At 38.4% G+C, this 24,041-nt stretch overlaps 1 protein-coding gene across 1 annotated transcript in view; it reads right to left on the bottom strand.

Moving 5' to 3' along the window:
- cfap74 (cilia and flagella associated protein 74) overlaps window positions 1–21,653 on the bottom strand; it is an 86,894-nt gene extending 65,241 nt beyond the window's left edge. Inside the window, exons 1-13 of the mRNA XM_069659417.1 lie at window positions 21,563–21,653; window positions 21,329–21,407; window positions 20,867–21,025; window positions 20,123–20,218; window positions 19,910–20,014; window positions 18,922–19,095; window positions 18,468–18,566; window positions 18,042–18,144; window positions 16,389–16,546; window positions 16,018–16,228; window positions 15,762–15,914; window positions 6,089–6,247; window positions 4,313–4,431 (exon numbers count right to left, since the gene is read on the bottom strand). Coding sequence (XP_069515518.1) covers window positions 4,313–4,431; window positions 6,089–6,247; window positions 15,762–15,914; window positions 16,018–16,228; window positions 16,389–16,546; window positions 18,042–18,144; window positions 18,468–18,566; window positions 18,922–19,095; window positions 19,910–20,014; window positions 20,123–20,218; window positions 20,867–21,025; window positions 21,329–21,407; window positions 21,563–21,653 — 1,706 coding nt within the window. The remainder of the gene's footprint in view (window positions 1–4,312; window positions 4,432–6,088; window positions 6,248–15,761; window positions 15,915–16,017; window positions 16,229–16,388; window positions 16,547–18,041; window positions 18,145–18,467; window positions 18,567–18,921; window positions 19,096–19,909; window positions 20,015–20,122; window positions 20,219–20,866; window positions 21,026–21,328; window positions 21,408–21,562) is intronic.
- Window positions 21,654–24,041: the final 2,388 nt, after the last annotated feature.

Raw genomic sequence — 24,041 nt, 5'->3', positions numbered from 1 at the left:
TCTACTATACCCATACACATAATTTAATACCCAGTGATTTAAAAGAGAGGTTTTTTTGTGAACATAGTCACAACTTTTGCACATTACTTTTCTTGTTTTATTTTGAATTCCACCAAGTTCATATATGCCTTTGTTTGCTGTTGTTTCAGTTGCTAGATTGTCTTTGTTATCCCTAGTGTGTGCTTTCTGGAAATTTCATTGATTTTACATTTATGGTTTTGATTTTGGCTTTTTCCTTCTGAATATCTGCTATCTCAGACTGCCTTAAAGTGTATGTTAAGACTAGGGATGCACCGATACAACTATTGGGTACCGGGCGCATACTGAGCTATGCTACAAACGCACCCGATAGCACTTTATGGCGTGACGTTAACTTCTCACTAGTTGAGCAGGTAGGCAGAGTAGGAGCAATGTCAGCCGTGTCGATATTTCTCAAATGAACAATTACAAAATAAGGGCAGACGGCAAACTATGCACTGCTTAATTCTCAAGAGGAGAGGTGAAAAATAGCCTTTAACACAAATAATCTGATAAAAAATCAATAGAACCAATACAACGCAGAGCTCAAGGAGTTTGCTAAACCTAGCAGCAGTAAACAGAAACAACCAACACTGCAGAAAACACTGGAAAAGTGAGAGAAAATGTCCAGAGAGTAGTAGGTTGTTGTATATTGTTAGTATACAAGTATATTGCTCTTGATGACCAGCGGTTGTCAGTTGTGGATAATATATAATTAAGATGTCTTCTCAGTGTACTGGAGCAAGTATCAAGTAGAGATTCCCAGCCATCACCACATCAAAGAAACTGTATTACCAAAGCAGCATGACTTTGTGAAAAGGCGTATTAACGGCCTGTTGCAGGACATTTTAGCATTCAGCTGTACCACTGATATTTGGACCATCAGCATCAGCCCGATGTCTCTTATTAGTTTAACAGGGTGGGTGATTGAAGATGTTACTCCCCAGAGAGTCGCTCAAAAAGCAAAACAGTTTTTGGGGTTGCACGCCAGCCAAGCAATAGCAGGTGCATTTGATGCTTCAGACGTGGGGCATCCTGTAAAGTTCTGTTCACACTGTGCCTCAGGACAATGTCAAAAACATGATCAAGGCCATGAGTGAAGCTGGGTTCCCGAGCCTGCTGTGTGTCACTCACACTGTGCAGCTGGCTGTTAACGAGGGTCTTTTGGCTCAGAAAAGTGTAGCTGATGCTGTGGCAGTCGGACATAAAATAGTTGGACATTTTAAACATTCCACCTTAGCCTACTCCCGCAAGACATCCAGGTTCAGCTCAACCAGCCCGTAAGAAGATTCCAGCAAGATGTGCAAACCTGCTGGAACAGCATGAATTACATGCTACAGTCTCTCATTGAGCAGAAGCGGGCTCTAGGAATATTTAGGTATGTATATGAGCTCCCCGACAATCTCACCACAAACCAGTGGACACTTCACTTCTGGAAAAGACTATCGGTTCTGACTCCTTGTAAGGAGTAAACCCGAAAAGTGAACTCCCCTGATGCCAAAAGCATCAGAGGAGTCCTCTGATGCTTTGGCAAATTTGAACACAGAAACAAACGAGGACTTTGGCATCAAAACAATGAGGGCAACCTAAGCTGCAGCCGTTAAGAGACGCTTCACTGACATGGAAAAACACCACTGTAATGCATTGCAACTGTACTCAATCCGAGGTAAAGTGTGTGTGTCTCTATCTGTCAATGTACTTGAGTTTATGTCTGTGTGCGTGTTTGCTGAGCATGGGAGAAAGAGAGTATGATAAAAACAAAACTGTCATTATGACAAACATAAAACATTTTACAATTAACTTTACTTTAAGTGAAATTAAGACAATAAACTGACATTCTGTCAACATTTTGACAATTTCAGGCTTGTCTGTTACCAGCTAAAATATTATTGCCTCTGTTTTAGGTAAAAAGATGGGAGGTGGAGATGGAGATGCTGAAGCTGCAGAAGTTGACTGGAGGAGAGGGGAGACATGCAGGAAGATCTGGGAGAACTACCTGCCAAAAAACTATGCAAGGCCCAGGCCAACAGCAGTCTGGACAGCTTGTTTGATGAGATATCAGATGAGCAATCAATAATAGGGTTTGAGTATTCAATTAAAATGAACCTTGAATCGACATTTTGCTCTAGTTCTTTTGGTGTTTACTCATTTTACGCATTTGAAATCTGTTAATAAATAAAATTAAATAAATTATTCATACATTCCATTTATAAATGATATGATTATTAAAAATAAAATAAATTAACTTTACTTTTGTGTTTAAAGTCTTGAGCGGGTATTGTAGACACAATACAGAATATGTGCATCCAAATGTTTGTAACAAAGTGCATGTTTCCTACATTTGAGTTTAGATCATAAGAATGAAAGATGATATGTTCAGACAAGTGGTCCAGTACGAAGGCTCAAGAACTGCCTCAGTAGTTTCCAGCTGACCCTGCTTTTCAGTCAGGCGGAAAGAAGAGAGGCAAAGAAACAACATGAAGTCATGGGGGAGCTGATGGTAAAGTGATACGCAGTGAGTGACCTGGAGAACAATGCATTGTGCTCACCCTGTGGGCTGCTGGCAGGCTTAGAGAGAGGAGAAAGCAGAGAAGTAGACTGACTCACTGAGCAGAGTTTCACATGAGAAGCTGAGAGCATGGTGATCCATATGTGGGAGGAAAGGCTTTGCTTTTACATACACTCTATCGTCTTTGAAAATGACAAGAAGAGGTGTTAAATTCCTCAGTGGTGATACATTAGCAGATGTTTTAATCTTATTGAAACTGTGCAATATATAATATGAAATGTAAACTGTGCCATATTTATTAACTACATTAAAAATGAGAGAGAGAAAAGCCATAAGGTATGGATCAAGTAGATCACAATCTACCCTCACTCTACCCCTCATGTACTTGTTGTCACTTGTCCATCACCTTCTTTTATATGCATTGATTGTGTTGTGACACAATTTCTCTGTAAAAAGTAAAAGCTGTAAAAGCTTGTAAGTTTCGATATCAGTCTGTACCCAAAGGTTTCGAACGATTCATCATGCAATGTCAAAAGGCCAATGCTCCTCTAATCGGCACACCAGAATTGTGAAAAAATCCAAAAAGCCATATGCGTTAGTGACTTAATAAAACATACTGAGCTACAGCTGAAAAGATAGTCATGGAGCAGACGCATACAGGGGGAGAGAAAAAGAAAGAGGCTTGGCAGAGCTGTGTTTAATAGACCAGAGCTAAAGGTGTGTGAATTGGAATTGTGTAGCAGAAGCCCTTTTGACACTGTGGTTCTGCCTCAGCGCAGTAACAAAGCTCTGCTGTCGTGCAGCCTTTGCCATTTTACATTGGACCAAGCAACGCCAGCGTTAAGCTGCCCCAGTGTGTGTTTTTACATAGTGTTCCGTGGAAGCAAAACGTGTGTGAGGTGTGAACAAACAGCGGTGTACTTCAAATGCACACAACAGCGCTGTTCCGCCCTGCCAGCTCCTCTGTTTACTCAGACACTGTTTCACCTCTGTTACAACCTCCGATGCCGGCTCATAGGCGAAACGACTTCGTCCCGCCATTCTGCCCCACCCCTTTTACATAGAAGACGGAATGTAACAGAGGGGGTAATAATCCTGCCTTGAACTGGCAGTGTATAAGGGACTAGATGGTCCTGATTGGTAGTTTAAGAGAAACACTTAATAAGTAGGGTAATAATAAGAAATAAAATGTTGAAACTGAAAATAGGGGTAACACGGTAGAAGTTAAAGTAATCTTAAACATATTTTTTAGGGGTGTGCATCCCTCCTATTAAAGAGAAGGTCATTGTCAAGCATCCTCTTTAACTGCACGTTTTACCTGCCGACCCACCTGGTGAGTGTTGAGATTTGGCTTGATTAGCAGCAGGAGTGTGTCTCCTTGATTCCAAGGATGAACTGATTTTTTTTTACTTGAGTAAGAAAGAAGTGAGTTACTAGAGCTCTTCACATGGCCCTCTTCACATCTCTGCTTGAGGCTGGCAACTCAAAAGCTAGCTCCTATTAGCATTCCAAACCTAAATCTCCAATATTGTTTAAAAGCAACAACATTTCTGGCCCTGCAGCAATTTTTAATCATTACTGTCAATTGTAAGTCCGAAAAAATTACAGAAGTAGTTACAGGAAGCTTAGTCGTGAGTACAAGTCAGATTTTTCCATTCAGAGCTTTCAATTGCAACTTTCAGTCTTTGTCAATGGATGGGGATTACTGAATTGTGACTACTTCCTTTCATCTTTGGGTCTTCAGTAAGAAACAATTTTCATGCTCAATATTTCACAAACTCTTACTTGATAGAGATAAAATCCTTCATAATGGCAGAGACCCCGAGGAGCTTGCAGTGGTTAGTGATGTCGCTGATGTTGGTCAGGACAATTTTCTTCTTGTATATTTTCCCCACTTCAAAGTCCTGAATCAGATTATTTAGTGCAGTGTCAGTTTGTTGCTGTTCAAAATCCATCAATTTAAAGATATAATCTCAAAGATTTTCTTTTAAATAAATAAAAGTCTGTTAAGTCTCTCGCCGAATGAGATGAAAACCTTTAGCAGTATTATGGACTGGATGTCTGTGGTGACATTTGAGGAAAAAAATCACAAGCGGCGCCCAGTTAGTGACACGATTTCCATCACCCAGCAATGCTTAGTCTGCCATAGAGGGTAGGCAGAGCCAAGCAGCTGCTTTTCCAGTCTCTGCAAGTGTTGCAAGTAAAGGGTATATCTACTATGGCTGAACAAACAAAGAAAAGATAGATGACTAAAGTATGGGCAGAAATATGTGTCAGTAGAAACTAAATCTGAATAATTTATATTTGAATTTGAAATGCTCAACCTAAATAGTTGAAGTAAGAATGTGAATTTGAATCACATAATTTGAAATTGAATGTATTAGTTTGAAAATGAATTTCAATAAACTTGAAAGTGAATGTAATGATCTGAAATTGAATTCAGATTATCATTCAAATTCAGTTCTTGAAATTCAATTTGAGTTTTCTGAGACACACATCCGGTTGATGAGGAAGATCAGCAGCACCTAAGATTTTGACCATTTCTTTCACTACATGAAGCTTCTGGTAGCTACCAGAGCTCATCATAGCTAGTTATATGTAGTTATATCATTGGTAATTGTCTTATTTTTACTTTTGGTGGCTACCAAGACCTGTCAGTGGAACTACTGGTAACTACCGAGACCCGCCAGAGCTCCGCGGACTATTACTAGTTGATGATAGTTAGTTTACTAGCTGCTTGCGCTACGGTAGCTTTGCTGGGGAAGCTCTGGGGGGCAGCTGTTTATAAACTATCATTAACTAATAATAATCCGCGGAAGCTCTGGCAGGTCTCAGAAGCTATCAGTCGTTCCACTGACAGGTCTAGATAGCTATCAAAAGTAATAATATAACTATTACTAATTATATTACTATATATAACTAGCTATTATGTGCTCTGGTAGCTACCAGAAGCTCCATGTGGTGAAAGAAATGGTCAAAATTATAAGTGCTGCTGATTGGCCAAAGAGGAGTTCTATGAATCCACACTCAATTGCTCTTTCTCATCAACTGGATGTGTGTCTCAGAAAACTGAATTTGAATTGTAAAAACTGAATGTGGAATTTGAATTTTCAGATAATCTGAATTCAATTTCAGATTATTACAATCAGTTTCAAGTTTATTGAAATTCAGTTTCAAACTAATAAATTCAATTTCAAATTATGTGATTCAAATTCAGATTTTTATTTCAACTTTTCAAGTTGAGCAATTCAAATTCAAATATATATAATTCAATTACACATACATCTGATGCTCAGATGAAGTCAAACAGTCTAAAATGGAAAACGACCGTCAGCGAGGAAAATCAAGAGTTACAGCCATTACAAAGAGAGCCAACCGTGGACATCTGGACATGTGGAAAGTGTGCTCCCAAAGAGAACGAAACGGATTATATCTTTAAGGTGAACAAACAAACAAACAAACAAACAAGGAACAACTTTGTGTAAATGATGATTTAAGAGTGACATTAATAATATATCCCATTGCATGTATGATGTTTTTACAGAACCAGTAGTGTGGTACCTTAAAGAGAATGATGCCAGGTTTACTGCTAAATGGAGTCCCTCTTAACTGTTTTCCATGGACTTTTTTAGCAGGCATGTTGAGCTTCTGACTGGCCATTGCAGGTTGTTCCTGCTTTACTTCTGTCTGCACTAATGTAGGTTTCTCATTCAGGAGCTTCTGTAACCACACAGGAAAGCAACAACTCATAATGTCATGAATTCACTGACAAAAAAGAAAACAGGTAAAGAAAGGCAGAAGTATGAAACACCCTGGACAGCTTGTCAGTCAATTTCAGAGATGACACATAGAGACAGACAACCATCCATCCATCCATCCATGGTCTATACCGCTTATCCTGTTCAGGGTCGCAGGGGGCTGGAGCCTATCCCAGCTGTCACTGGGCGAAAGGCGGGGTATACCCTGGACAGCTTGTCAGTCAATTTCAGAGCTGACACATAGAGACAGCCAACCAATTACATGCATATTCTCACCTATGGGCAATTGAGAGTCACCAATTAAGCAAACAAGCATGTCTTTGGACTGTGGGAGAAAGCCGGAGTACCCTGGGGGAACCCATGCATGCACGTGGGGGAACATTTATGGCCCTATTTACACGGCAGACGGCTCACAGTTTAAAGTGCATGGCGCTAAGGGATGTAGGCCACTTCCAACCCAGCGCATAATCTGGGCACGAAATGAGGTGCAAGGCGCAAAAAGGGTTGTCTTAAGTCCCTGAGGTGAAGAAGGTGTGTGTGGAGACAGTGGTGAGCTTGTCCATGTCATTTTGGCACTTGTCACTAGATCAGTAACAAACTGAAAGCAGTATCTTGATTTAAGGAGACGAGGGAAACAAAAGCTTGCCATGTCACAGTCCTCTGCCCCATAAACAACGTTATTCAGTTCAGTGTCTTGCCCAATGAGGACACTTGAGCCTGAGGGAGCTGGGGATCGAACCTCCAACCTTCCAACTGAAAGACGAGCAACTCTACCACTGAGCCACAGCCGGAATAAAGTCCACAATTAAAAACTACAGTACACAACATTTTTAAGAACTGGTGTTGCCCGTAAATAGTTTGTATATCAGAGAGCACAGACAATGACATTTTTCAACAGTGTGTGTCACTAAATACATATCTTGGTATTAAAAAAAACTGTTTTCTGTGGAAACGGTCTATTATCATGGTATGATAAATATTCAAAATCAAATATTTTTTAAAATCTTAATTTTGTTTTGTGTTGCCATATTTACAAAATTGTGTTTTTGAAAATAAAATTATAATACCAAAAATAAGTTCACATTCATTTCTCATGCTAAATCTCCAATTTACACTGAATCTATGCTAACCCTAACACTTACCCTATTATTGAAATTTAAGTTCTTGTGAATCCAATGATACCAAGCATTTGATTTAACACCTAGTTTTTGAGATACAGCAATTTTTATAACATACTAATTTTAGTTGATAGACACAAGAGTAGTATGGTAGTGATTTTTGTTTTCAAAGAAACTACTGGAAATTCAGGTTTAAAAACTCGTATGCACTTAAATGCCAGAAAGACTTAAGTAAGAATTAATAAAGCAGGCGATGTCTCTAGGAAATAAATTTAAGTTAATGTAAGTACCCCAAAAAGAAATGCATGATCAAAATTATTTTTGAATACAGATTGTAAGAGTGGTCACAGTTTGTGTGTAAATCTGATATTCCTAAACCTACTCCATGTGACTAAAAACTAAAAATGGTCCTTAAAGTAAAACTGCCACTGTGGCCTCATACTTTGATCAATTTAAAAAATGTCAGTGGATTTGATCTTAGCTCAACCAGTACTTAATTTTACTTATTTTATCTATTCTTACTTTAATATTGTATTTACTTACTTGCTATTTGTCTTTGTGCTGCTGCAACACCCGAATTTCCCCTCTTGGGATCAATAAAGTATTATCTTATCTTATCCTACCTAATGTTAAAGCAAACTTATTTTGTGTAAACTTGAGTTTACTTTTACAGGCCACTATCTTTTATGGCCACTAGAGCCCTAGACCTCCTCCAGTTTGTTAGGCTAGTTGCTGTCCCAGCTACATCAAAGGTGTCTGCCAAGCAACACCATAGCCAACCACATTGTTTTGTTGTACTAAACAACCAGTTTAGTTTTCCCTCCTATTTTAGACATAACAATGGAGAACCTTTGTGTAGAACATTTTATTTCTTCCCTAGCACATCCTGAAATCATCAGATAGATGAATTTCAGTGAGTGCAGCCAAGTAATACAATTGTTACTCAGTGACAGGAGTAATGCGCAAACTGCATCCAAAGGTTCATTGTTAAAGTGCTTGCTACTGAACTTTCACATGCAAACCAGCCTTGCCTTTTAGAGCAAAGCCGCCCTAGAGAAGGTGATAGAATCCCTCAGAGTGCAAAATGCTCGTCTGCTTCAAGAAGTTCAGACAGCTAATAAGAAAGCCAAGTGCTATTTAGATGACCTGCACCCAGCAGAGCTACAACTCTACTCACACAAAGATGAACTTTTAGGGCTTAGATTAGATCTTCACTTATCACAGTCTCGTGACTCGTGTCTCATCGCACGTGACTGACATGTCTCTTGTAATTCTAATGTAGTCTCACCTTCCACAGACAGAACCCTACAGTGTTCGCATCTGGAAGAGCTTGAGTTTTTAGCTAGGGACATTGAAAATTTTGATCCAGACAACTGTGATCAAAACACTGACAATTATTTCAAGGAATTAGACTACCATCTAATTGACCTGCCCACAGCAAACCAATGGGAGAAGGTTAAACTTGTGTGGAAGACTAGCTCTAAAGCCATCCACAAGTTCATCCAGACACAACCTCCCAGTGTCAGCAGGCTCCGTCACGCACTAATAGAAGAATTCTTTTCTACCCTGGAGAGGAGTAGACAATACATATCCATAAAACTAACCTTAGCTGATTATACCATGATTATTGACTATATAATATAAAAGAAATTAGAACACATGATCAAACTGGTTAACATGAAAATTTTCTTCACAGTAACTTATGCCAAGCACAGACTGAACACTACATTAGGTCATCTGATTAGTGTACAAACATTCTTGGACAGTCCAAAAAGGGTTTTATCATCTCAGGTGCCACTCTTTCTGCATTTTAACTTAACAGACTCATATCACTAACATTCCTTTTCTCACTTACCCTGAGGGAAATGAGAAACACTGGTTAGTTAGTTGATATGTTGTGATTATCATTGTTGTTGTTTGAATTTAGGGTAACCCTATGACTGTTCTTGCTAAGCCAAGATAGATATTGTTAACAAATGCCCAGATGTTACAACATGAATGAACTGACAAATGAACTCTTCCAACTATGGACTATGGACTTTTCTGATGTAAGGAAAACACATTAAGTGCAGTTCTACACCTTAAGGGGGAATGTTGGGATTCATTGCATCTCCAATATTGGAATGTGTTCATGTTATGGACTTTAAACTGACTTTTCAAAATGGCAGCTGAACTTAGAACTCAAACTCCCAGCAGCCTCTTGGTTTTCACACCTTCACGTGAAAATCCCTACCCCATGCTAGGTGTGTAAAACCGGAAGACCTCCATTGTTCTTGGCTCAGTCTCAGAAACCTCAGAGGCTCAGAGTCTCGAGGGCGCAGAGTCTCCAAAGCTCAGTGTTCTTTTGTTCTGAAGCTCAGAAGCTCAGAAGCTCTCCACTGCCCTCCCAGAAGGTTGGAGCTGCTGCCGCAGTGCCCTCCAATTCAACAGTTCTCATGGCTTGCTAACAGAGCAAGGCCTTAGCAGCAATGCAAGATCCTGCTGAAAAGATTCCCGGTTTACTCAGCACGAACTAATAACCGTAGTAGCTGAGAGAGTCTGCCAGCTAACTTCAAGTAAGGAACAACGGAGCAAGGAAGGACCAGTTTCCCTCCAACTGGACACCAACTAATGATTTTTGGTCCTTAACGATTCGTTGAAAAAGAACAAGTCTCTTCAGTGAATGGAATTATCCGTTCACTTCCATGCATTAAATTTGTCTCGTGGCTTCCCAATCCCTCCCTTCTTTCTTTTAGAAAACCAGACTGATTGATGTTAGCAGGCTCCAATTTCCTTTTGCAGGAGGGCTGTATGTATCATATCAAATGTATCAAATGACCATCATTGGTTAGGTGAACTACGGAACATATTGCATGACTTAATCTCTCTCTCTGTCTCATTCACTGAACGAGAATGGTCCTCATAAACAAAATGTTAAGTGAAGTCAGCAAAATAGGCCAGTTTTTTGGTAAATGATTTTTAAGACCATCAAATAAGCTGTGCATGAGATCTAATTATATTTTTATTAATTGGCACAGGCCTCTTAGATATTTATTTGTTTTTTAAAAAATGTGGAAAAATACAATTGTTTTGATATTGTTCATTCATTTTTTTTTCACACAGCAGCGTTGGTGCTCTGATTAAATATATTAAAGCCTTAGGCTCTGTGAATATAGAAGGAGCCTCATTCACCTTCATTTGACTTTAAAAAACATCATATGACAAAAACTGTGATGCAAACTCGCAGCGCTAAGAGGGGGAGAGCACCAGCACATGAGGGAGGGAGGGAGGGGGTCATTGCGGACTGAAGTGATGACTTGATATGAAACTTAGTTTGATCATGAAGCCTGATGATCCTCTGCAGTGTGTGAAATATATGAACTATACAGCAGACTGCAGTCTCTGTTAACAGTGACAGACAGACAGTTTGAGCATCGAGGAGGGGCGAATGAGTTATTGATCATTCATGAACGAGACCGGGTCATCTCTCGGTAGTGAATGAAATGAGTCCCAACATGTCATTCTGATCCTCGACCACGACAAACTAGGGCGGTGGGGGTTCATCTTTCAGGCTTGCACACATCAGCAGTTCACATATGTTTAAAGCACTGATAGATTAACGCAAACAAAATTACGTGTATAATAGAAGGTCAGCATGTTTTGTAATGGAAGTTCAGCGTTAATATATGAACTATTTTTAGCAAACCGACTGGTCAATAACTTTGTGTAAAGTACAATGAAGATGTTGTCTTTGTCTTTTATTTTATGTATTGTGTTTTGTACTGATATGGACCCATGTGTCTGAAATAAAGAAATAAATTAAAGTTAAATTCTAGAAGCTTTATTACAACAGCTCGAAAAAAAAACCTGACACAACAGCAAGATGAGATAACACACAAGTATTATAATTTTGAAATATTTTTTACTGTACTTTTTTATATGTAGTAGTTATATCGTGATGATTGTAAGAGAAGACCAGTGAATGCAATGGGAGCCATCATCGTTCATGTACGAGTGAGAGTGAGTTACCGGTAAACTGGAAATGTCAGTGAACGACCTGGTGAACCATTGTAATTAACTAATTCTGCAGCTGAACAAGATCTGAAGATCAGGGTCACTGAAGTGAACGATAGCTGCCATCTCTAACACCAACACAACGACTGCAACTTTCTTCACCAGAACCACTGCTCGCCCAGCCTGGTTGAGCAACAGCATTGTCGGCCTAACAAGCTGCAACACAGCACAGCAATGCCTTTCCGTCCATGATCTGGTAACATAACATCTGGGCAAAGCTAGAATTACTCACATTACCGGCTAAGCAGGAATGTTTACTGTATGGTAATGTTATTGATTTGATTAGTTACTGACTTGCATTGTTGTAATGTCTGTTTAGTCAGGTATTGATTGTAGTTGAGGTTACTTATGCTTACACAAAGACAAAGTCTGCATGCTAAATTAACCTCTCTCTTTTCTAACTCTTAAGACTTACACACATACAATATTTTGGACTGACCTTTTGACCAGACTAAACAGCCATGAATTAAACCTCCCAGTTCTTTTTCTGGGTCTGGACCCTTCCCATGTGCTCAGTGCAAGTTGGTTGAGACAAAGGACAGCATTCAGTCGGCCATTTTAAGAGTTCTTTGTCTCCTCTACTTGCCACTGAAGCCATGTGGTCTCTTAATGGACACATTCTCCATTTTGGTCTCTGCCTGTCCTGAGACAGACACACCCTTTTTTCTCTCTCTCTCTCTCACACACACACACACACTTACACATGTAAATAGTAGCGTTAGTTAGATTACATGTTTCGTGTTTTACTTCTGCTTTTATTGTCTTTTTAAATAAATCATTGTGTGGAATAAAAGATGCTGTCTATTTAATGTTGCACAAGAATGAATACTCACAACCTCTTCAGCGTTTGAACTCCAAATCCTTCAACCTACTAGCTATCAATAATTGGGTTATAGTTATTAAGTTAATTAATAATCAGAGTCTATATTGATAGTCTAGTATACTTTATGAGACTGAGGTAATGAGATGGTTATTTTCTTAACTTCGTTAAGTGGTGCCCCATACAGAGGTGATTTAATGTAGATTAAATCATATCATTTATATCATTAATAATTATTTTTAATAGTTGTTAATTTCTTGTAATAGCCATTTTTAATACCTCCCTTTACTTAGTATTTTTCTTGTTCAGTCTATTTTTTCTGTATTCTAAAGCACCTCAGTGACTATAGATATTTTAAAATTATTCTCCCATTCATAAACTCAACATTAAGCCTCATTACATTGCTAAGGTTCATCATAACAGTAGCCATTACTGTGTTGATAATAAGCCTTTAACGAGGAATCTGATCTGTAAGTACAGAGGAGAGAGCACTGCCACTCCACTGGTTTCTTCCTCAGAGCTGTGAGGCCTCAATGGCATCAGCCAAATCAGAAGTGATGCCTGTTGCCCCACATTTCAAGTGTGTGTGTGTGTGTGTGTTTGCGGGGGGGGTAGACGGCCAAGTCATCTCTATAATAGTGAGCTAGTGACAATAAAGCATTGCTCTAAGGCTTCTCCATAGTAGTGGTTAGTATCCACAGATTCAAGGAAATCTACATTTTCAAAGTCAAGGTGCTGCAAATCAATATCAAACTGGTTGTTTGACTGATAATGTATTTATTATAAAACTTGTGCACAACATTCTACACTTGTTTTCTGGTGAAGTTCTACACTAAAGCTTTACGAAAAATTTTAATAAGTCAACTATAGTTATACAGTATATGTTGTCATTGATGGAAAAAGATCTGTCAGCAATAAACAGTAACAACTTTCTAAATGGTCGACAGTGTTAGTTAGGACTAGTTGCCTGCAGGCGGTCAGTGTACTGTATGCTAATTCTGTGCCAAAATTAAATACAGGAAACAGCTATCAGAGTGATGCTTGCAATAAATAAAATTAGCTGATCAATAACTCTTTGTAACCCTTCCACTAGATTCTAAGAAATATTTTCTTCTGATTTGATATGAAATTTAATATAAATGTCGAAAATTATGGTGGTGATTATTTTTCTATCAGCAATCAAAGTGTAGGAATTGTAAAAGTAGAAGCTGACATAGTTAGCTTGGTAGACTAAGAGCTGCAGGCAACAGATGAAGTCACACCTCCAACAAGTTATTATTTTCTCTGAGAAGAAACACCACCTGCGCTATGCATCACAGATGCTTGTGGTACACTCAGTGTAGTTATCAAAATTACTAAGGTCCCGCAGTTGGAAACAGGCCCAGATGCTCCCAAAAAAGGGCAGTTTATCAAATTAGAAAGTTGGAACTGGTGAATTAATTATATTGCAGGATAACTTCAGGATTTTTCAACCTACACCCTATTTTCCCATGTGTTTGTGTGTAAGTGACTAATGGAGACAACAATTATTGAAATCGATCCAGCACTTTTAGTGACTGTATATTGGCGTATGCCCAGTGCCCCGTATCTCATTTTGCGGCTGCCGGCCAATGCTCCCCCTCTAAATACTGGATCTCAATAATTGTTGTCTCCACAAGTCACTTACACACAAACACATGGGAAAATAGGGTCTAGGTTGAAAAATCCCAAAGTTATCCTTTAAGCATTATGCTTAATGAATTACCTTAACACATTCATCTAAAATTATCAGCACAAAGCCCCAAAAATTCTAGTGCCTCCCAATTCCTTTTTATTAGCCAGTGGTGACCTTCACAGGGAGGATGTGTGGGTTCCTTCTTTCGATCACACCTACCTAATGTCCCAGATAACTAGCAGTAGTTCGAGTGCAGTCACAATAACATGATCCCTCCCATAAGCAAACACTGGCAGTGGTGTTCAGTGGAACACACATGCCTATGGTATAGCTACTGGGAATTGAACTTGTGCTCCTGTCCCTTTCAGTATCAATGCTATGATTAAATAATATTAAAAATATAATATAATATTATTATTATATTAAAAAAGTCGAATCAGCTTATTTATGTACATGAGACCTACTGAACAACTATCCAACATCAATTAAATGTCTACCTACACAGTGGTGCAGTGGTGAGCGCTGTCGCCTCACAGCTAGAAAGTTCCTTGTTTGAATCTTGGTTCGGATGTATAGGGGGCCTTTCTGTGTGGAGTTTGCATGTTCTCCCCGTGCATGCTTGGGTTCTCTCCCTGAAGTTATTGTGCTTGGCCCGAAGCCCCTGAGAGACACATTTTCAATTAATATAACTTAGCCTGGTATCCAGCATCACTGTTAGGAATCTGGGAGTTCTATTTGATCAGGATATGTCCTTCATCTCCCACATAAAACAAATTTAAAGGACAGCCTTTTTTCACCTTGGTAACATAGCAAATATCAGGTACATCCTGTCTCAAAACGATGCAGAAAAACTAGACAATTAATTTGTCACTTCTAGGTTGGATTATTGTAATTCCTTACTATCAGGCTGCTCTTATAAGTCTCTAACAACTCTTCAGCTGGTCAAAAATGCTGCAGCACGTGTACTGACAAGAACTAGGAAAGAGATCACATCTCTCCTGTATTAGCCTCTCTGCACTGGTTCCCTGTGAAATGTAGAATAGAATTTAAAATCCTTCTTCTCACTTACAAAGCTCTTAATGGTCAGGCACCATCGTTGCAGCAGACCACCCGCTCGACTCAGTCATCCCCATAGTATCATTACAGTTGCTAATTCACTAGCTACCTGTATCACAACAGATTCACTTAAAAATCATATTCTCTTCATAATCTATCCACTGCTTATCTCACAGACCTCCTTCAGAGTTACACTCCCTCTCACTCCCTACAGTCCTCATCAGCAGGTCTACTGGCACTAACAGCCATCAATCTCAGCACAATGGGTGCCAGGGACTTCTTCCATGCTGCACCCAAACTTTGGAACTCCCTTCCTCCTCACATCCACATGCTGAACTCCATTTCAGTACATTCAAATTCAAAGCTGATCTTTTTAAAAAAGCTTACTCATTTAATTCAATCAACTGCATCTTATCAATTTTTTGGGGGATTATCACTGAGCTATGCTCTGTTACTTATTGTACAGATAAATGTACAGATGTTTTATCACTGGTGCTTTGCTGTCTGTTGTGTTGTTTGTTGTATGTTATTATATGATGTAAGGTGACCTTGAGTGCCATGAAAGGTGCCTTACAATAAAATGTACTATCATTATCATTATTAATGCTAATAATAGACCTGTTGACTTCAACTGTTACAATGGATGGATAGATATGTAAGATGGACATCAACAGAAAAATTATGTGCCTACTGTGAACAGAACTGGATTTATGAAGGTTTAATACTAGTAGCTTGAGGGGATTTGATTTGGTTAGCAGTGTCTGTTGAAATGCACCTTGTAGTTCTGGTACCACAGCCCTGAGAGCTCTAGCTCAATCAGCCTGTCAGCAATGCTTTGGTGGTCCTCTTTTTGCATGGTTTCCTCCAGGTCCTCACCATCAGAGGAAACTGATGATGAGCTGCTGATGTCGCTGAAATCTCTTAAGCGCTGAACAAATACACACACTCATTTGGTCATTTATTTTTTAAATGCACTTGATATCACAGTCATTTCTCAAATGTAATTTGAAATGCAATGAACCACTCACGACTATGGCTCTCTCCTCCGGGGCTGATGAGGACCTAAGATCCAGGTAGTACAGGAGCTTCTCTCTTGCCCCATCCCGAGATGGGATTTTGTCATAGGTTGAGGGTTTAGGCAGCAGTGCTTGGTGCTTCTTTCGGCTCTTTACCAGCTGTTCCTCCTGAAGTATTTTTGCCACAATCTCCACTCTCTCTGACTTCTGCCTCTCTTCAAATTCCCTGAGAAGGGCAAATCAACAACACTGCATTATACTGAAATGCAGTCATGTATTCCTCAGCACACAGCGAGAGAAAACACCCACACACTGCTGCATGGAGTGGGAGTGAAGGACGTGCATGTGGGAGAGGAGAGGAGAGGAGAGGAAAGAAGAGGACGTACTCTTGTTTTCGTTTTCTCTCCTCTAGTTGCTTCTGTTGGTACATATGCTTAATACTGTTGGTGCCTTGGGCCTGCAGGGATTTTCTCAGTTGTCGCTGTTGATGCTCTTTCCTCTGAGCGTTTGCTTGAGCTCTTCTTTGTTGGACACGTAAGCTCTCCTTAAGAAATCACACCAGATTAATAAAGCCTTATTTAACCACAGAAACACTTAAAAAGAGTTGATTATATGAATTAGGAAAGATGTTGCAGAGCTATGTTCTTGAATGAAATGCACTTGTTGAATGTTGGAAAATACAGCAGCACTGATGATAATGGTTGAAATGGCATATCTAGTTTTAATGTGAAATTGCAATTTCTTTACATTTGTAATCTAAGGCTCACATGATCACAGACACTATGACACTTAAAGATGCTAATGCTACTATTTTGAACATTTATATGCATATGACACTGCCACATCTCTCATTTTAAAAAATGGTATTTATACCCATCAGGTGTCATAGGAAGTAAAAAAAAAATAGCTGTAAGATATGTAATGTTTGCTCTTAGTTAATGTAATATAACTGTAACAGAAGGAACTGAAGTTGCATTTTTTAGTGGCGACTAAGGTCATTTTATGGGAAGCATCTGCACTGTTAGCAGCACTTATGTCAGTGCATACAAAGTCATACGAAGGCTATCACATAATATTTGTCCTAGTGCAATCAACACTCTTGTTTGTGGATGTTGTTTTAGCAAAACTGTTTGCATACAAAACATTATTCAGTTTTCTTTTTTCATATCGTCATGAATATCGTTAGTGCAAAATTTTGTGAAATATCATGATATAATCTTTAGGCCATATCGCTCACCCCTATTTAACTGACTCTGACAGTGACGAGACAGAAAACCTCAATCAAGTGCTGCTCTGATTGCCCTTGTCCTATTCACCGTGTCTTACTTCACCATCATGCAAATCAATATATTGTGTCAAATAATGGATTTCGGAAATAAAAAGCCCTTCAGGGTGAGACAAGAGCATCACATCAGGGTCCTGGTCACCCTGTCGGGGTTCCATTCCGTGCTAACAACCTGCTCACTATACATTATCCCTTACATAATTACAGCTTAATGAAATCTTCAATTGAGATGGAATTTTTATTATGATTTTGGGTGATATAATTAGTAATTTAGGCACACATTGTCTTTTTCCCTTTGCACCTATCAGGCTCAGTGAAACTATACTTCAAAGGCAAACAATGTATTAAAATGCACATTACAAGAATCTAAAACTGAAACTGTTATTCTTATATATTTAGCTGTTTCTGTTGATCTTAAAAACATTGTTTCTTACATTATGTACATTATGACACTTGACTGCAAGCAGGTAAAATGAAAATTTCATCCATATGTTGAAATACACAGTAACATATGTGCACATCTCCTTACATCTCCAATTTTGCACAAGCCAAAGTTAGGCAATGTTGCATTACTATGATTTTAAGCTTTGTGAGTAGGTGGGTGCATCACTGATTGTGGATTGCACTTTAAGTCTGTTCATTCATATATACGTTGGAGTGATCTTATATTGCACTATTTATATGGTATCTGGAAAAGTACAAGTAAAAAGTACAGTGCTAAAACTGCAGCATCAGTATGGATTGTTTAACAAACTTGTATGGCTGCTATGTTTGACTTCAGTAATTTGACAGCCAGTCTTCTCTTTTCCAGTAACTTCTTGATCTGTTGCTCCTTCTCAGTTTCAAGCTGATGCATCCTGGGAAAAATGTCAGAATTCTGACTTTGGACAATACTCAGTTATGACTGAGGTTTTTGCAGTTTTCAGATCATCTCATGGCTCTAATGTAGTGCTTTCATCACGCATCACAGATTTGAACATAAAAACCTTTTTTGGAGAACACACTTAATGGAGAATAGCAAGCAGATGACAAAATCAGACTTCATGTTATAATAATATGTCAGCATCAGTGAATGATCAATCACATGACCACGATGTGTCACTATAAAACGAGTCCTCTGAGGCATGTCATATTACTGTTACAAGTCTAACCTTTCATTATTGAATAAAAAGGTTATTACCTTTTGATGGTCTCCTTCAAGTACTTTCCAGCTATCTTGCAGCTCGCCTGGCCCTTTTCAATTTTCTTCTGACATTCAGTGGACTCTTCTTTAGCATGGCTGCCTGTTTACTATTAGAACCAAATAATAGACACATATACATAAAGCTTAACTGTCCTTATATGGCAAAGTTCACATAAATTAATGAGTCCAATGGCTTCTTATAAAATGTTCCTCTGAAAATAATTTCACCGGACAAAAAATATTTCCATAAGGGAAAGGGTACTTTGAAGTGAGATTAAATGTCTCATGGTGCCTTAATCTGTATTTAGTGTGCAAATTAATGTCACTTAAATTAGATGCTTCATCTTCTATTTACTTATTAATGTACTAAGAGCAAAAATCTTATTTTTGTTAACAGAACATTGCTACAAAAACACGCATTGTGATTAGAGAAGATGCTTGCTTTCCCTACTCCCTGAGAAGCTGCAACTTGAGCTGCAAGTTCTTGCAGAATTTCTTCTCCCGCTGAAACCTTGTTGCTGCCCTCTGAGCCTTAAGGACCTGGAAGATCTGCTCTTCCTCCTTCAAATCCTTCTGGAGCAAGGAGAGCCTGTCAAGCTCCACCTCCACCTCACTCAGCTCCAGTCTGAGGAAAAAGGATGAAGAATGACATAAATGTGCCGTATATTAAAGACACTATCTGATAGTGTAGATTATCTACCAGGGCTCAAAGCCACAGAAGAGGTAAGAAGCTCAGATTTTCTGTCTGGCTTTTATTTAAATCATCAGATCAATCAACTGGAAAAAATTTAACTGGTGATTCTTGAAAAAGCCTAGAAAACAGCATTCGCCTTGGATAGAATTTGAGTTTAGAAGAAAAAGAAAACCTCGTATAGGTTTTCCAGGAGGAGCCATCCTGCCCCACACAACACCATACTGACACAGGAAAAGTTTTTTGTGCATATCAGATTCTTAGGACATTGGCATGCCGTGATTGCGTGCTTGGCAATAAAAGCCTTCTAGAAAGGACCATTGTTTACAACATTCCACATTTTGATACAGCTGCACACAGTATCGAGCAACCAGGCCTTCTGACTAAAAGAGCACTGTGTTTAGGGGAAAAAAGCAAAGGTGGTGAAGTCCTGTCTTTGCAGGTACCACTGAGCTGCTGAAAACAATCAAGGTTGTCATATCTGAGATAAAGATCCATGAGTTTGTTTGTTATCCTGTTACAAAGTAATGTACCAGTAATGTGGGAATACTCGTCTGATTGGCAAATACAGATCTTTGTTGACGTCCCTTTGTGCTGCTGTAAATTTCATGTACATTATATTACTTATCTGGAGAAGTGTCAATGCAGGGGTTCTACGGAAATAAATGAGGAGGATGCTTTTTTCCAGCAGCACTAATGACTGTCATCACAAGACCTTACTGTGAAACCATTTTTCTCTCAGACTCACTCTAGTTTCTTAAGCTCACTGTTGATGTGGCCCTCCAATTCCTCTTCACTCTGTAGCTTTTGGCATAGATGCTTATGCTGGGCTCGCAAACGAAACACAGCCACACTGTTGGTTAAAATAAAAATAGAGTGCTTTGGAGTTGGACAAAACAGAAAAATCTGAGATATGATTAAAAGGTACAGACCAGTCAATGTTCCTGCATTTTGAACCAACCTGTCGTCTGCTTTCTGTTGCTCTATCTTGCTCTCCAAGCTATCCCTCTGCTCCACCAAACTTTCTATGTTCTGATGACAGAATTTAAGCTCTTCTCTGGAACAAAGAAACACAAGATAATATAGACAAGTTCAAGTACTGACATGGAGAATCATCCCAAATCAAAGACAATTAGAAGGACCATCAGAGCTGTTTGAGTGCAAAATGTTTAGACCATCAGGATAACACATTTGCTTTTGGTCATTGAAAAAAAAAAGGGTAATTATGTTAGCTAACAAGGTAATCTATTGAAGATTTTTGAAAAGCTGAGAGTGGACTCACACATCTCCAAAGCTTTAATCTGCCCAGTGTTCTTTTTGCAGTCTAATAATGTTCTGCAATACAACAATCTTTAAATAGGGGAAAGGCTGTCATAAAAAAATAATAATAATAACAATGACATACAGTACAGTTGTGGGCAGGTGTAATTGGGCGTCATTAACCTATATTTGATCAAAGTCCCAAACAGCTGAGCTCTGACCTTTGATGTTTTGAGCTTAAGGAAAATGACAGACATGTTGTACAGAAATGAATGGCGCTGTGTGGAGAACACAAAGTGGCACATAGGAAAGTGGAACAATCGGGTGAAAAAAAGGCTGAAAAAGTATATATATGAAATTAAAACTTCACTTAGCAGTCCAAAAATCTACACCAGGTTAAGAAGCTACTTAGGTTCTAGTCATTTGTTGGTTGCCACGTCAATACCTGGCTTTCAGCACATATTGCTCTTTCTGTTGGTGAAAACTGTCCAGCTGGTCCAGGTTTCGCCTCAGCTTGAACATCTGTGCTGTCTCGGCATTAATCCTTTTCTCACTATTGTCATTCACAACCAGGATGTCATCATCACCGTGAACATTGTCCAGTCTTCTGGGAGGATGCAAAATGTTATTTGGGAAAGGTTGCAGGTTTAATGCAAAAACTGATTTACGTTCACGTTACCTCTATAATGACTGTACATTACGTTCACATTACCTCTATAATGACTGTACAGAGCTTTTACCAGTATTAAACAAAATTAGCCAATTTAGGTGAAAGAAAAAACTGACAAAACTGAGATTTATAATTTCTATAAAGAAATCATTTACAATATTATAATGTTACATAACACTTAGTGATTTGTATTCCATTGTCTATATACAGTTTGATAAGATTCAAGAAGACACCCACTCATACAACTCTTCTAACCACTTCATATAAGGAGGAAGGGCTGGTTCTTCATCTTCCAAGGATTCCTGGCCTGGACCATCTTTGAATATATATTTATATTAGTTTTAAGCTAAATAGACAGTTATATGTACATGTACATGTGTAAATAAAAAATAAAAAATTATTTAACTGATTCAATGCACAGAATACAAGCTGAATTTTGCAAACAAGGCAGCAACTCTAGCTTTCACTCACCCTGCCTGTCCTCATTAGCGCAGACCAAAACTGTCTGATGCCACTTCAAATGGACTTTCCGTTTCTTGAATGTCCATTTCAGCTTATCCATGAACACGGGCAGACAGAAAACCAAAGCCAATGGAAATATCTTCAACATAGCCTTAAAGTAGGCAAACGACTTCAATAATCTGGTAATTTGTCGTAGGGTTGCTTACTATCTTCGGAAACCACTTATGTTACTCGACAGACATATATCGATACATATATATATATATATATATATATATATATATATATATATCAATATCGGCATTTTATCTTAACTTTCTAATACAATCTGAATGTTAGCAAATATTGCTTGTTACAGTGGCATCAGAGCTTGTCACATTTTGAAAGTTGTAAGTTACTTAAAATGTTGTTAGGTGAAATCATGTATTCCAATTCAAGATTCAAGATTGGATCTTCGTAAATTGCAGATGATGTGAAGTAATATTTCGAAGGTTTGTGAGATATCTAAACATCACACTAAGTATAATTACTGATGATTCCTGAAATGGCGTGTCGTTTACGCGATATGATCTAGCGTTAGCTAAACTTGGAAAGTTGACAGCTAGGCAACAAACACACGGTAACATCTGAACAAAGGCTCCTCACATCTAAAGTTAAATACTTCATGTAACACAAATCAGGCCGTTACCTTGAACTTTTTGTCTCCGTCTCTGAAATATATCTACTCAAACTTTCGTTCACAGCAAAAGTTTCTCCACCATGTATGTTAGTGTTTCCAAGGATACGATACGCAATAGGCAACGCATTTACGACGCCAGTTACTTAGTTGACGGTACTGTAATGCCCGGATGTGTGTAGTTTTTCCGAACGTACGAAGCTGTTTCACCTACTCCCAGGACAGAGGACATCGCTGCAGTCCTGGAAGTCTTGATAGAAAGGATGATAGAAAATTGTGGCCTACAATGTGTGTTCCATTTACCTAGGAAGAAATGAAGAGAGCAATTTTCATAAGAAGGATACAATTTAGTATTTAGTAATATCTAGTAAAAGTATTTTTTAAAGAATAGGCTATATTTTAGCATCAATGAACATTATAGGCCTAGGTGTTTATAATGAAGTATGGGGAGTTGGAAAATTGGTTGAAAAGAGACAGCAATTATTCCTAAAAATCACTGCCTCTTTGTAGTCATTACTACAACCTACTCTGATTATAATCAATTGGTATTTTGGTGCAATACCAACCTCTGTGTAAGGACTTTATTTCAACCCCCCATGCCTGCTGTATACAATATGATAACAATAATAACTAATAATACAACATAAAATAAAATAATTTATATTATAATTACTACTTCTTCAGGACCTACCAAAATAACCTGAAAGGAATGTCACTAATCTGTCAACAAACCATTGGTTATTTGAGTTGTCCCAAGAAATTAATTATTTCCGACAAATATTCCATATATGTTTTTAACTACTAAACTCTGTGCTGGCACAACAATGAAGAGTAAGTGTTTAACAATCAGCAGGGTGGATTTATGGAACAGATTGTACAAAAAACATATTTGATATAGAGAGGAAAAAAATTCATGACAGCTGGTAACATTTTTTTTCTCTCTTTTCTTTTATATTGACACTGATTGACACTGGGTGTATATTTAGGTTTTAAAAACAAATTGTCCATACCATAAAACCTGGGTTGTTATAATTGTTAAAAGTAGATACAGGGGTTTGAATAAGTGCTGTTTGCTTTGTTTTTATTTTTTTATTTGCAGTATCTATTTTTATTGTTATTTTTGTTTAGTTAATCTATTTTTTCCTCTCAGCATCTCAGGCTATATGTCACCTTAATGGTCAACACTATAAAGGTTGATTTTGGTCAGTGGGGTGCATTAAGCTCTTGAAATTTCTTGTATCACTGTGTAGAGATAGAACATGGTTTTTCCTGATATGTTCTTCATTCAGTTCCTTTATAGGCTTAATTTGTTGATCTAATGTTCTGATAGATATCAAAAGTCTTTCAAGTCAAAACAGCAAAAATTGTCCTATATTGCCGGAATTATTCCTGTCGACAGATATCAGTCAAACCACACTCAGCAGAAAATATCTCAGTTGGTTCAGAAAGAATGATAAATCTGTGAGTTGTGCAAAATCTTTTGTCAAGCATGCAAGATGCTGGATGGCGCTATCTGATTTCACTGGAAAAAGGCATTCTAGGTGATCAGTATTGCACTGGCAGAATGAACAGGTACTGTAAAGGCTCTCTTATTTGATGCAATAAAGCTTTCTTTCAATTCTTAAGAAGAATTCAGAAGAGGTAGAAGAAAAGAAGTGTGTGCCCTACTGTATAACACATTGAAATCTTGGAATAGTTCTTATCACCATGGGAGACGGAATAAATAAATAGTAGGCTATGAATGTGCATGTGAGAATGTGTGTGATGGATGATGGTGGGAAGGATAAAGCAGAGCAAAATAAATGTGAGGGA

Source organism: Semicossyphus pulcher, unplaced genomic scaffold, assembly GCF_022749685.1.
Source record: "Semicossyphus pulcher isolate SPU_LCO1_2020_fin unplaced genomic scaffold, fSemPul1.0.p SCAF_13, whole genome shotgun sequence".
In the NCBI taxonomy this organism is placed as follows: Eukaryota; Metazoa; Chordata; class Actinopteri; order Labriformes; family Labridae; genus Semicossyphus; species Semicossyphus pulcher.
The sequence above is the reverse complement of the archived record's forward strand: the minus strand, read 5'-3'. Positions and strand labels throughout refer to the sequence as shown.